At 35.3% G+C, this 15,217-nt stretch overlaps 1 protein-coding gene across 1 annotated transcript; it reads left to right on the top strand.

The window, feature by feature from the left end:
• Positions 1 to 1,240: 1,240 nt before the first annotated feature.
• LOC131068841 (uncharacterized) lies at positions 1,241 to 3,202 on the top strand. Its single transcript, XM_058004111.1, has 3 exons — positions 1,241 to 1,746; positions 1,951 to 2,056; positions 2,778 to 3,202. Exons 1-3 carry the CDS (start codon positions 1,696 to 1,698, stop codon positions 2,909 to 2,911), a joined length of 291 nt encoding a protein of 96 aa, XP_057860094.1. The 5' UTR covers positions 1,241 to 1,695; the 3' UTR covers positions 2,912 to 3,202.
• The last annotated feature ends 12,015 nt before the right edge of the window (positions 3,203 to 15,217 follow it).

Below are 15,217 nucleotides of genomic sequence, written 5' to 3'. Positions count from 1 at the left end.
TTTAGTACATCGACTCATAAAAACTTGTGGCCCAAAGGTGGGAGTCTACAAATATTTAAAATTCAGGTCAATTTTTCATTGTGGGATTGCCTTAGGATAAGGAAATGTAAATATTAGTCAAGGAAATGTCTGGATGGGAGGACACTAATAAACATAATAACTTATATTTATGAGAGTATGTGCTAATATAGATAAGGTAAAATATGTAAGAATGAAGGAATAAAAAATGAATTCAAAAAAATACCATTTATTAATATGAATTTATATTCGTTTATTTTATTAAAATAAACTTAAAACTATATGAAAGTTAACATGAATACACAAATTTCACCATTACAAAATTATATAGGAATGCATAAATATGAATGAATGAACAATTGAAAAATGAATTGAAAATATTAAAATAAATTTAAAACTAAAAAAAATTAATATAAATACATAAATTTTACTATTACAAAATTGTCTATTAAATAGATTTCCTAATCTTTTAACTAATATCAAGATATTTTAGTCATGTGATATAATGTACTCATCAAATCTCACCAAAATCATTATTGAAAGTCCTCATTCTTGAGAGGGACGCAACTATTTTGGCTCCAATAAAACACATAGAAATATATTTTGTCAATAACATCAATAACACTAAGTTATTGACCATTGATTTTGCGATTTATGGCTGTGATTTTTTCACCTGTAAGTTTTAAACATTTTGGACCCAGAATAGCTGCAGCCTCTTCGGAGTGAAATTGTTGTACATAAAATCAGATTGTCCTTTTAATAAGTTAATATGAAAACATAAATTTCAATAATACAAAATTGTATATTAAATAGATTCCCTAGACCTTTAAATTATTATCAATACTTTATAATGTACTTGGAAGTTTCTAATTGGCTCATTATAGCTATGGGGTAGGTTGTATAGGAGTCCACATTTTCATAGCAAGATTGTTGTACAAAGAAGCAGATTGTCCCCCCTAATAAGTTAATGAATGCGAGAATTCCTAAGGAGAGAGGTGGACCTTGGAGGTACTACATTCACCATAACACACGCTGAATCGTCAGTAAATCCAAAGCTAAGCATAGGAGTTTACCAAAAATAAGCCAAAACATACAGCCGAAGAAAGCTTGTCACCTCATCTAAAGATGTACCTTCCACCCGACAGATGCCAACCCTCCAATAAACGAGAATCTAGAACAAAGAGGATGTGCTATGAGGCGATTGGAAGGGGAAATTCTTGATGGGTTTACATCAAAATTGTGTTCTAAACAGTAAGAAGAGAATGGAGATCCTGGTTTAAAGTAGACTTAGGGTTAGGGTTGCGTGGAGCGAGTGGAGAGGTGTGGCAGGTGGAGCGCACCATGCGTATGGACCTGGCCGCCACGTGATCGCACCGTCCAGAAGAATCTTGAGTTTCCCAAAGATAAGGTTAATTAAAAAATGCAAATCCTAGATTTTATCGCGTAGTGGCCAATAAAAATCCGGCCCCCACGTGGGCTTTTGAATTGCCGGGCCAGTCATTGGGTATTTGGATGCATTTCTTCACTAGGCTCTCAGCTCTTCTCAGTTTTGCATTCCAGGCATTTGGCTGCCATCATTTTCATTCGGATTTCATCTTTGAGCGTTATAAAAAAGAAGTCTTTTTAGCGAGAAATAAGGTTTCCCAGCAGGATTAGTGCTTTCAGACCTTAGTTAAAATGCCGGCGCCAGGAGATAGTTCTTCTTCTTCTTCTTCATATATTCTTCTGGTAAGCATTGTAAAAAGTATTCTCTACTTTGGGATAATTGAGTTTTGGTTAAATCAAATTAGTCAGTAAAGTGTTTCCAACATTATGGTTCAGGTCTTGATTCTTAGTTGAAGAAGTTTAGTCATTTTTATGAATAAACAAAAGTTATTTAAAGAAAAAAAAAGATTGATTTGTGTTAATATTTATGTATTTGTGTCTGTGCAGGTTCAACACTTGATCGAGAAGTGTTTGCTACTTAACTTGGATCAAAAGGAATGTGCTGAGGCGCTTTCCAAGCATGCCAATATTGAACCCACTATTACTGTTACTGGTACAAGCATTTTAGATTTGTTTCTTTGATTCTTAAGACACCCTTATGGGTATTAGATCTTGTGGAAATCAATGAATTTTGTTCTCTTCAACCCTCTTCCATCACTCAAACCAGTACTTCTCTCTCATTCCTCTCTGTCTTTTGGGCCAAAAAAGATAAATATATGTATTAAGATTAGGAAAAAGTGAGAAAGATTTTCAAAATAGTAACAGTTGTCAATAAAGGACAGAATGATGTTCAAATAGTAACAGGTGTCATTAAAGTTCAAAGGTTACCATAGGTCTAGGAAACCAAAAAAACCTATAAAATCAGTTAAATCACGAAGGCAGACTAATCAAGCCAAACCATTGTGTAAGAACTGAATAAACTTGGAAGATTGAGCAAAAGACAAAGACTTAAATACGGGCAAAATGAGAAACCCATTTAGGGGAACAGTGTGCAACAGCATTCCATTCTCAGCTTCTTCTTAATTTTGCCTTTTTTCAGTATTTATGGAAAGGCTGACTATTATTAAAGTTCTTGGGCCAAATTGGTCTCTACGATCTGGCAAAATATGCATGGGTTTTTAAATGGTTAAAATATTTTGTTTGGTGATCCTGATTTCAGGTTTTTGCTTTATTAGTCTGATGCTTTTATTTTCTATTCTCCTCGGTTAAGATTTGACTGAAAATAGTATCTTTTTCGTGTAATGCAATCAGGCTTCTTGTTTGTTTTGTTGCAGTATGGAATGAATTGGAGAAGGAGAACAAGGAGTTTTTCTCCAAGTATATGGAAAAAAGAAGAGAAAATCGAAGCGAGGAACTGAAACAGATGTTAGATGATGTAAATGCTAGATTTCACAATCAAAGCCTTTAAAACTGTCCTCAACATTTGTAATATGTATGCAAATCTGATAACTCTATGCATGTAGAATCTGATAGCTCTTTTAATAAGGCTCTATTATTTTTCTTTGTGCTTCACAGCAGAGCAATTGAAGAAGGGAAATCATGATAATTTGATTTACGAGTAAGGACAATGTTCCCTCACAAGATTATCTCGTGAGGCACTAATATCATGCACTGTTTCCCTGTAAAAGAGGCTTTCCTCTTGTGTAAATATTGTTTCTCAACAAAAATAGATATGTACCTGAAACTATTTATGATGTCATTTGGTGGAGACAAATTTATCTTTTTTTTCCTGATTTATTCGCTGTAGAGATTTGTGACCATAATAGTTGCGTCTCATCTTGGGCGAGACAAGGAAATTTCCTTGGTGGGCTACTATTCATTGGGAATATTTGCTTGGTTTATTGTAAAGGAATCTGAAGGAATCAGAATAGGTGTCACATGAAAACAGTACGTCCATTAAAAGGACATGCAAAAGATGTTGTTTTGCATGGATTCCAAGTCTGCAAATTAGGACTTGTTTGTCTTGGCATTGTGACCACAGTGGAATCGTTGTGTAGTATACACTATTTGCTCTATAATATTTTTGTCCAGTACGGAATGTTTTATTTGGCCATGTGGATCCGTGTCTCTTTCTTTCTAGTTGCTGATTTGACAAAGTTGAGAGCTCCCATATGTAGGTATTCCGTTCTACCCCACATAGAGAACTCGAAAGTGAATTGTGTATCAAACGTATTATCATAATGAATTCTCGTATATTCTAAGTTTCAATCTTTTGCATGTCCCACTTTTGTTTGTCTGTTTCCAGCGCTGGCCCAACTCATGGTCGCACATAAAACAGTCTCTCACAGTGCAAATTTTTTCACGTGTCCTTGGCATGTGGGGTTCGATCAAGTTGGTCTGTTTATGAAACTTTTTCGTGTGAGGTTTGATAAGTAGGAGATATTTTCTATGGTAATTTAAATATGATATTGCTATCAGGATTCATCTGTGTAGTTTTTCGAGTCAAATTCATTGACAATGAGTAGTGGTTCACAAGAACCCATCTCTCATGAGAATGAATGCTCCACTTAACACTCAAGTTTGACTAAAAAACTACACAGTTGAATCCTGATAGCAATATCATAATGTGAGCTTTGATCAAATTGATGAGCTATCATCTAATATTCTAGTTTGGGTTCACCTTCTTCATATTTCAATGGAATTATAGCGAGTTGCTTTTTGTATTCTATTATAACTATTTGGAAAAATTGTAGTCCCCCTCATAATCTTATATCCCTGTATTTATTTGAGACTGATATCAAAAATCCTTTTCATGATTCTATAGAAAATAGAATAGAAAATATGCATTGGATTCAATAGTTAGATTATAAGGTTCTTCCTTTTCATTTTTGTGTTTTTCATGCTAATGAAATTTTTAAAAGAAATTTTCCAATGAAAGCATTAAATATCATGTAATACTCACTTGAGGTCTCTAACGTTGAAATGATGCAATATTCAAGTAGTGTTATTCCTATCAATTCTCATAATAAAGGGAAGAATGTGTTTTGTTAGAAAAGTGATTTAGAAAAGGGGTATTCTCATAAAAAAATGATATTTTAGAGAATTGTGATGGTATGGAACCTACTATGATTAAGAAAAAATTCATTAATAAAGATGTGGTCTTTTCTAATTCTTCCATGGTCCCATAAAAAGTTAGTCAAATTCTTTTTAAGTATAGGCATCATTGAGAGAAGAGACTCCTCTCACTATTTTTGTATATCCTATGGATGGTTCATGAGAGAATCTTGATGTTTTATTAAATGTTGTAATTCCACTCATGATGTTAGTTCTATTTAAAAATTCTATAGGTTTTTTAATGTTAGAAGTTTGTTGAATATAGTGTTATCATTGATGTCAAGGAGATTGTTGAGTTGTTGAGTATAGTGTGTTAGACCATTTGAGAACAACATAAGGTAGAGTCTAGTAATGACTAGATAGCTCTCTTGCAAAATGTTAATGTTATCATTATGTATCAGAATCATTTGTTCTTGAATGTCTAGTGCATTTACAAGTGTTTGTATTGATTTACTAAGAATTGTTATTTAGAGATTGTATGTTTACTTAGTTACACTATCATAATTATTGCTACCACAGTCTACCATAGTAGAGCATTTTGGTTTATAGTTTGGAAGATAAGTAAGGTACACAAAGAAAAATATTCCTAAGTGTAGCATCGTAAAATTGTGACACTTGCAATTTCGACTGCATTTGGGTCTTCACGATGGTGGTGCAACGTTGAACCTGAATGGAGACCCCGAAACTTGTTTACGACATCAAAAAACTCCATCTTTCTGCACCTTGGCCTGATCCTCCTTGCACCCTACTGTCCCGGGAGGTGGGACCATGGCGCCCAGTGCCCTGGTCCCTCAGGACCATGGTGCCCAGCGCCCTGGTCCCTGGCCCTATTTTGGGCCCGGTCTCTTGTTGGGCATCGGGTCTTCAAGTTTTCAATTTGGAAAATAATGTTCCTAGGTCGGCCTAAGGTTGGAAAAATCAGTCTCCTAACCCTAATTGACAAGTATATAAACTACATTTCCCCTCCCATTTGGAAAAAAGAGGTGGGTGAAAAACATATGTGTGCAAGAGGCGGAAGTGATAGACAAACATTCAAGCATTCAAGCATTCCTTTGAGCAATTGAGCATTCTAGGTCTCCATTCAAGGCTAGGTGTTGCATTCAACCATTGAAGAGGAGATCACCTACAACATACAACATACAACATCATTACACCTTCTCATGTAAGAATACAAACATTCTTACAACAAGGTATCAATACTTGATTACATTACAAACACTTACATTTACAGCATTCTCATTTCTTGGTTAATTCCAAAATCGGGGTTTGACCTGAAGGAAAACCCCTAATAAACCCCCAATCATCCTCTCTTTTTTGTGTGTAGGTTGCAGCTATGTGGCTGTAATTGAAGATCTGGAATCCTTGTATAGAGACGAACAGATCCCCCCTTGTTTCGCGGATTTTTCGGAGGACCGTGTGCACTCCGGGCACCATCGTCCCATCAACTTTCGCTCAAACTTGCAGGACAACATCGTCTTGACATTTTACTACTAATTTTAGGTCCGCAGCTTCATCCCGTATCCCTATCTCCATTTACAAGCTAATCTTTCTTACTTTTACATACACTCCTAGTTCAATCCTTCTATCTACATTCTTTACAAAAGAGGGTATCCTTGCTATCTCAACCCTTGAAACTCATTTAGAATTCAATCTTGCATTGTGTGGGATTGGATCTTGTGAGTTTCAACCCCTGTTTTGAATGTAAAGTCTCTCCTAAGTGAAAACCGTCAATCCTAGTGACCTCCTTTCTTTCTCCTTGAAGTGGGGGAACCCCTAGGGTTCGATTTTCCTCTTTACATTTTGGTGAACCCGACGTGAAACATCCTAATTTTGATTTTTCATGGTTAGATCTGAAAAATTTGCTTCCTTAATTACATTTCCATGTTTGATCTTTTGCAAATTTTAGAGGTTAATTGCATAAAAACCCTAAATTTTCTTTTTAGTAATTGAGCTTGTGAAATGTTTAATTGTTAATGCTTGTTTCAGATCTGCCCTTCTATTGCAAATTGTCAATTCATATTTGTGCTTTAATTCTGAGAATTAAGTGGTTAAGTGTCAAAACCCTAATTTTTAAAACCCTCTTGATTCAACCTTTGACCGATGATTTCACTGATCAAAACACTTCCAAATCGGCTATAACTTTGGATTCCGCAATAAAATCATAATATCTCTCATCCCTGAAAATTTTGAAAAAAGTTGCGAGGACCGTGTGCACCCCGAGCGCCATTGTCCCCGACATTTTTTCTGAAATTTTGGGAGCTAGATCTTACTGTATTTTTCTGCTAGAATCCATAATCTTGGCTGATTTCGTCAATTCTAACACTTTCAAAATTAAAGTCAAAGTTGGTTTAGTGATTGCTTGGATTAAGGCTTTTAATCATTCAAAAATTGTTGAAATTGAAATTCGTGTCAAAATTGTGTTTCTTACTGTCCTAAATCTGAAAAGTGTGTTGGCATTCATTTGAAATTTTAGTGCTTTATTCAAATTTTTTGCAGTTTGTGACTTTTGAAATTAAGTGTTTAATTGCAACAACTTTGATTTCCACTTTCAAAATTGAATTTTGCATGAAATTGAGTCAACTTTTAAATTTCAAAGCTTGCATTGCTTTTAGTATTCCCTCTAAAATCATAAAATTGAAAATTTTAGTTTCTCTCTCTTTTTCAAAATTCAAATTTTGCATTTCTCAACAATCTTGGTAGGGTTCAATTTTGAGATTGCAAATTTAATTTGGCCTATCTACAGATCATAAAATCACTCAATTTTTTCAGATTAGCTTTAAAATCATCATAACTTTCATCCCTGAAAATTTTGAAAAAAGTTGCGAGGACCATGTGCACTCCGTTCGCCACGGTCCTTGACATTTTTTTTGAAATTTCAGGAGATTGTCATGATTGCATTGAACAACTTAAATCTAGGAGATTGGCTGATTTTATTGAAATTTGCTACCTCTAAATTCGAAAATAAATTCAAAATTCAAGATTTCAATTTTCAAGATAACAATTAAAATTAAGTGCTACCCCCTTGGCCCTAATTTTCAATTGTGCCTACCTTTCTTGGAAGTTGTTTTTCCCTCTTCTTTCACAAAGTTCAAATTGGATAATCATTATCTCATTGTTCAATTTTGCCAACTTTATTTTCAAAATTCAAAATATTCTCTCTCTCTCTCTAGTGCATGAGTTTTACAACAATAAGCCCTACTTACACTATTCTTGTTAGACGAAGCCTTAGAATTAAGTCTTTCCAATGTTTAATTACCGAGGAGATAGAACCTAATTTGAATGGCCTTTTTAATGAAGACATGGGTAATTCCTCTAATCCTCTTAATGATGAAGAAGCTCTCCATGAGGTTTCTGTAGAACAACTTTCAAAATTGGATAATCAATTTGATGATTTTCAGTAGTGGATGTCTCAAGAATACCCCGATAGCGAAGCTCTTCCATTAATTGAGGGTCTAAAACGTATGGTTCAAAGTGATAAGAATGGAATTGATATTTTGCGTAGTATTACACACATCGTGGATTCGAATGTGATGCCTATGAAGAGTTGTGCTGAAACTTTAGGTTATACACAACCTCCTACTCAAGTCAATCATTCTATTCCTTTGACAACTTATATTGCTAGTATACCTACTTTTACATCAAACATAATGACTACTTCAATACAAAACATTTCACCTATGATCACCAGTCATGGGGGCAATCCTTCTTCTTCAATCAACCCTCTTCCTTCATTCAATCCAACTTCTTCATTCATTCCTTCAATGAGTGTCCCTATTACATCTCCACAAATGAACATGATACAAGTGGGCAATACATTTAACCATACCATTCCTCCTTGTAGTGTTCCTTCTTTCCAATCATCTCCTATGACTAACCATCATAGTGTCCCACCACCTTACTCTTAATCAATACCTTCTTTCAATAACATAATACCTCCATCACAATCTAACATGTCTAATATGAACTCTTCGACTGAAGCAACCATTAACAATCTTGCACAAACTGTCTCTTCTTTACAACAACAAATTGCCTCTATGAATCAATCTAAGTTTAGTGTGCCCACATTTGATGTTGCGAGCCCATTTTCTCTTGACATTGTTCGAGCTATCTCTCCTAAGCATGTTGAAATCCCGCAATTGGAGCTTTATAATGGTAAAGGTGATCCTCTAACACATGTTAAGACCTTTCAAATAATATGTACCGATTTTGCTCATGGCCAAAGGTTGCTTGCAAAACTGTTTACTAGAACATTAAGAGATAAGGCTCTACAATGGTATTGCTTGTTGCCTTCCTATTCTATTACTTCTTTCCAACAACTTGCAAATGCTTTTATTCAACAATTTCAAAACAATATAGGTCCTAAAGTTACTTTGATTGATTTAATGCATTGTAAACAAGGTGTTAAAGAAAAAGTGACTGATTTCATTGGTAGATATAAGCATTTGTGTGCTCAAATTTCTTTTCCAGTACCTGACAATGATATTCAAAGAATCTTTATTTCTAATTTACAAAAAGATATAAGAGAAAAACTTCTATTTTCTGAGTTTACTTCTTTCCAACAGTTGTGTGCAACTCTTCACAATTATCAACTGACTGTGAGTCAAATGGAACAAGCAAATCCTATGGCTCCGAGTGATAAGGGTGATAGTAGTCAACAACCATTTGGGAAGTTTAAACCAAACAGAGGGTTCATCAAATTCAATGAAAACATCACTAACAACAATGTGAATGCAGCATCAGGTGTGTATCCTATTTCTAAGTTTTTCAAGAAAGAAAGAGAGTTTACTCCTTTGAATGAATCATTGCATAGTATTATGAATAAGTTATTGGAGCAAAATGTGCTTACTCTCCCTCCTATAAAGAAAATAGATCCTGCAAAGATGAATTTGCCCTATTTTGATAACAAATCTTTTTGTCAATTTCATCGTCAACTTGGGCATGATACTGAAAAATGTTTTGCTTTAAAGGGTAACATTCAAGATTTGATTGATAATAATACTATCTCTGTTTCAGGTGTGAATGATAAAGGCAACATATATGTAGCTCTTCCTAACCAAAATCATAAGATTTTTATTGATCCATTACCTTCTCATACCTCTAATGTGATTGAGACTAACGATTCCTCTTTCTCACCTGATGGTCTTGTGTCTACGACTCCGAATGTGGTTAACTTTGTAGAGCACCAGAAAATCCCTAAAGAGCCTTCCATCACATTTGATTCCAGTGAAACTATCAGGGCACCTGATGGTCCTTTATATATAGTTGCAAAAGTCAAGAATACACCTTGCCGTGGAGTGCTTATTGATCCTTCTTGCATGGTTAATGTCATTACTGAAGAATTTCTTTTTACTTTGCAATTGAATCAAGTGATCTATGACAAAACAAATGTGGTTGTGAAACTATTTGATGCATTTTCTTCTCCTGCAATTGGTTCTATTACATTACCTATTGAGGTCCATAACAAATCCCTTGATGTGAGCTTTGCTATTATTCCATCATCCGAACAATTTTGTGTGAAGCTAGGCTATCCTTGGCTATCTTCCATGAAAGCTATTGCTTCTCCTATTCACAAGTGTTTGAAATTTCCCCATAATGGTGAAGTTGTTACTGTCAATCATAGTCTCTTTAAACCAGGTGAAAGAACTTCTAGCATTCCTATTGATTATTTTTGGCCTAAACAATTTCAATCCCTTCCACCGCGAAGTGATCATCTTTTCAAATCTTATCAAAAGTGGAAAAAAGATATGATCCTATCTCTAAGTGAACCTAGAACACCCAAACTTGACATTCCTATCATTCTTGAGAAGGAAGCTCTTCCTTTGAAAGATAAAACTAATGTCTTTCCTCAAGAAGATTCCCAACCCATCCCTATGGATGTGACTATTTCTATGTCTAATAAACTTTCTAAAGGTAGACCTATACCTCCTCGTCATGATGGACTTGGTCTCCTTCCTAAACCAGATATTCCTCCTTTATATGGAGCAGTTCCTCCTCCTTCCTCTTATAGAGAGAAGAAACCTTCCTCTCCTCCTATCGTCCAACCTAAGAGACCACAACCTAAACACCCAAGTGATAAGGATGAGAACATTCCTCCTCCTCAATCTTCTCAACTTCCTACTAAGACTAGATGAAATTGTTCTGCGCGTGAACGCCAACGAAAGCATCATCTTAGAGCTCATGCAGCTGCTTCTCAAACTTTGCAATCCCCTAAGACACCTTCAACTAGCATTATTCCATTTTCTCCTCAGCCAAAAATTGAGTCAAAATCTCCTAAACATAAGATGGATGATGGTTTTGATCCTGTGCGAGTTAAAGATCCTATTTTTATAAGTCTTGATGATGATATAGATGAAAATGTTAATCCTCTTGCTTCTGATAGTGAATATGAATATGTTGATGTTGATAACCATTTATCTAACAAATTTTCTAGAGCATTTATCCTAGCTCCTAGACAAGAACAACGTGGCTTGGAACATGAACATAGCCCTTGTTTGGATCTTGTGATAGCTCCATCTGTTGTGTTGGATGTTCCTCCTCTAGCATGTTTCCTGCCTTCTCGAAATATTGATCAGCAAGATCGGGAGGTGGATGATGTGCTAGACTAGTTTCATTAGCATAGCAGACTCTCTCCTCCTCTCTTGATCTCTTTTGTTACTTCTTCTATGTGTTATTCCCATTCTTCTATTTGTTGTCCTTAGTGTTGTCTACTTGAGGACGATGCAAAGCATTGAGATCTCTTTTGGTCTCTCTCATGTTGACTCAAAAGACACATGTGTTCCCTTCTTCTAGATGACCTTCCTTGATTGGGGAATGAAGAACAATTATGCATAGATACATATGATATAGATGAATTATCATACAACATACTGACCCCAAGGAAAGTGAAGTCACCTCGTGCTTTGTGTTTTGTGTCTATTATCCTTGGGTTTATCTCACACTTGGGGGCTAAATTCTTGTGATAACATGCTCCTTTACCTTCTCATTTCTTATGTGTATCACTACCTTAAAGTAATCACCCCCGATGAGGCATGTGCGATCACTTTAACATAGGAGGCATACACTCCGTTCATATCTCTTCAAGATACTTGAAAATTTCTTGGCGAACTTAGCTTTGCCTTGAAAATTTTTGGTATTTTTCTTGCATGACTCATAAGAAGGGAACCTTACTACTGATAGTCATGGTTCTCCCTCATAATCTTCCCTTTTACTTTGTCAATCAAAGTCGTAAGATCCTTAGTCCACTGGGGGCTTGGTGTATCTTGCCTCCTTGACGTGGTGAAAGTCTTTCAATGTTGTTTCCTTGTACTTTACCGGAAGTATGGGCGTACGCTTATACTCCCGCTAAAGTGGGGGCTAAATGTAGCATCGTAAAATTGCGACACTTACAATTTTGACTGCATTTGGGTCTTCATGATGGCGGCGCAAGGTTGAACCTGAATGGAGACCCCGAAACCTGTTTACGACATCAAAAAACTGCATCTTTTTGCACCTTGGTGTGATCCTCCTTGCACCTTGCCGTCCCGAGACGTGGGACCATGGCACCCAGTGCCCTGGTCCTTCAGGACCATGGTGCCCAGTGCCTTGGTCCCTCAAGACCATGGTGCCCAAGGCCCTATTTTGGGCCCAGTCCCTTGTTGGGCATCGGGTCTTCAAGTTTGCAATTTGGAAAATAATGTTAATAGGTTGGCCTAAGGTCAGAAAAATCAGTCTCCTAACCCTAATTGACAAGTATATAAACTAAATTTCCCCTCCCATTTGGAAAAAAGAGGTGGGTGAAAAACATATGTGTGCAAGAGGTGGAAGCGATAGACAAACATTCAAGCATTCAAGCATTCCTTCAAGCAATTGAGCATTCTAGGTCTCCATTCAAGGCTAGGTGTTGCATTCAACCATTGAAGAGGAGATCACCTACAACATACAACATACAACATCATTACACCTTCGCATGTAAGAATACAAACATTCTTACAACAAGGTATCAATACTTGATTACATTACAAACACTTACATTTACAGCATTCTCATTTCTTGGTTAATTCCAAAACTAGGGTTTGACCTAAAGGAAAACCCCTAATCCCTAACCCCACAATCATCCTCTCTTTTTTGTGTGTAGGTTGCAGGTACACAGCTGTAATTGAAGATCTAGAATCCTTGTGTAGAGACGAATAGATCCCCCTTCGTTTCGCAGATTTTTTGGAGGACCATGTGCACTCCGGGCGCCATCATCCCGTCAACTTTCGCTCAAACTTGCAAGACAACATCATCTCAACATTTAACTACTAATTTCAGGTCCGCAGCTTCATCCCGTGTCCCTATCTCTGTCTACAATCGAATCTTTCTTACTTTTACATACACTCCTAGTTCAATCCTTCTATCTACGTTCTTTACAAAAGAGGGTATCCTTGTTGTCTCAACCCTTGAAACTCATTTAGAATTCAATCTTGCATTGTGTGGGATTGGATCTTGTGAGTTTCAACCCCTCTTTTGAATGTAAAGTCTCTCCTAAGTGAAAACCATCAATCCTAGTGACCTCCTTTCTCTCTCCTTGGAGTGAGGGAACCCCTAGGGTTCGATTTTCTGCTTTACACTAAGTTTCAGAGGTTTTTCTCTACTATATATAAAAATTTAGAGATGAAAGAGTGTTCACAGTGCTAGTCCATTGACTATGTAAAAGGTTTTGTTGGATGTGCCGGAGAAGGGTAATGCGTGCTAGTTGGAGGATGTGTGTGATGCTATTTTGGGACTAGTTGAGATCATTTTGGGAAATGCACATTATGTTCTCACTCTTGGGATAATGTGTTGGTGTTAGGACTAAGTCGACTACACATTTCATATTGTTTGATTTAAGGAATTAATCATTGGCCAACTTGTGGAATATGCAATTGGATCTAGGTTGAAATGAATATGTAAATAATATTGGAATGCATGTATATTGCCAATCAAGTTTCATTCAAATTTCTTCTAAATTCAAATTAATTTCATTCCCATTAATTTGTATGTCATTTGGCATTTTTGAAAATCTAAATGCAAACTAAATTGAATTTCATGTTAATTTCTTATAGCACATGGTAAAACTCTAACTGCCACTAACGTCTAGTCAACTCCCAATCAGCCTTTTCTGACTAACTAGTCAACTCTCAATCACCTTTTCTAACTGATCAATCAACCCAGTTATCTAGTCAATCAATTCAATCATCTAGTCAATCATCTAGTCAATCAATCTAGTTAACTATTCAATCAACATTCTTAATTGATCAATCAATTCTATCTAACTTCCAATCAAGCTATTTGATCTATCAATCAGACTCAGTCAACATGAGAAATCACTCCCACCAACTTGTCACATGAAATCTTAGTTGTTGATCGATTCGGTTCTCAAACAAATGTCAACCATTCAATTAATCCCTCCAGAATTTATAAATTGAGCATCAATTTCTCATTTTCAACAACCACGATCTTCAAATTCTTGTGTCCATATCTTGTAGGTTTCACAACATGACTCTGAGAGCCACCATGCCATAGGAAGCAGAAGAACAATGGAAGCAAGGTGTTCAAATGCAATAAGGGTTTTTTTAAATAATTTTTTTATTTATTTCTCATTGAATTCGTGAGCTTACTTTCATTGATATTACGAAAGAATCTTGTTAATTAGATAAGGCTTCATGGTTTCCTTATTATCTAATTAACATAATTTTATAAATTTTCCTTGTATACATATTAGTGAACTTGACATGAAATAAAGCTTTTGATTTTTGAATTTCTTGTCTATTTGCACATTTGTAGGTTTAGAATTCCACAAGCGTTTCTAGGATTTCACATTCATGACAATATTTTTTCACATTTGTACTGATTTCATTTTGTAGTCATTATCTTTCTATTTCGCATTTGAAACACAATATTATTGCATACATTTTGGAGAAATTTCACATATTAGGTAAAACAAGTAAAGGTATAAATTTATTTTTGTGTCGATTTCATTTTTGTGTTTTGATTTTATTGATCTAATTTTCGATTGGAATGAAATTTATAAAATGCCTTTGGGAGTGAATTTAATAAAATGTCTCATAAAATAAACGCTAACTTTCTAGGTTATCATCAAAGAGCATGACAAAGGAGATTGAACAAATGATTTCAATGAATCTTTTGAGTGAAATGATTACTTAACGAGCCTAACAAGTATATCAATATTTCAAAGTACCAAATGCGTGTCATGGCTTATACCTAGAAATACAACATGCACCCACAAACGACTTTGATATTCTAATTTTATTATGTTTTCTAGATATTTTTTATTTTTTGTTTTGTAGATTTTTCTATCGGACATTCAAAGTTTTCGCATCTATCAGGTAACTATTTTGCATTCATTGGTAATTCATTTCACATTTTTCTTTATTTATTTCTTATTTTTCAGTCATTCATTTTGAATTTGTCCAATAAATATTGTGCATTTCGCTGATGAAATAATTTTTTTGATTTCTCTATTTCTTGACATATTCTGTTTTTCCCCTGATTATTAATGTTGTGTCTTTAGTGTATGACAAATAATATTTTGAGGAATAACACATACGATCAGTTGAATATTTAAAACAAATCAAACTACTAATCCAGTGCTTTTGCAGGGGTAGTATACGAGAGTGTCTTTTTTTTTAGACTATCTCAC

This window comes from Cryptomeria japonica, chromosome 11 (assembly GCF_030272615.1).
Source record: "Cryptomeria japonica chromosome 11, Sugi_1.0, whole genome shotgun sequence".
NCBI lineage: Eukaryota > Viridiplantae > Streptophyta > Pinopsida > Cupressales > Cupressaceae > Cryptomeria > Cryptomeria japonica.
This window is presented reverse-complemented; position numbering and strand designations above follow the sequence as displayed.

Bases quoted from the DNA above. Each gene is read 5' to 3' on its own strand.
- LOC131068841 (XM_058004111.1), top strand. From the start codon at position 1,696: ATGCCGGCGCCAGGAGATAGTTCTTCTTCTTCTTCTTCATATATTCTT. The intron at 1,747-1,950 runs GTAAGCATTGTA...GTGTCTGTGCAG, and splicing joins CTTCTTCATATATTCTTCTG to GTTCAACACTTGATCGAGAA. The intron at 2,057-2,777 runs GTACAAGCATTT...GTTTTGTTGCAG, and splicing joins ACCCACTATTACTGTTACTG to TATGGAATGAATTGGAGAAG.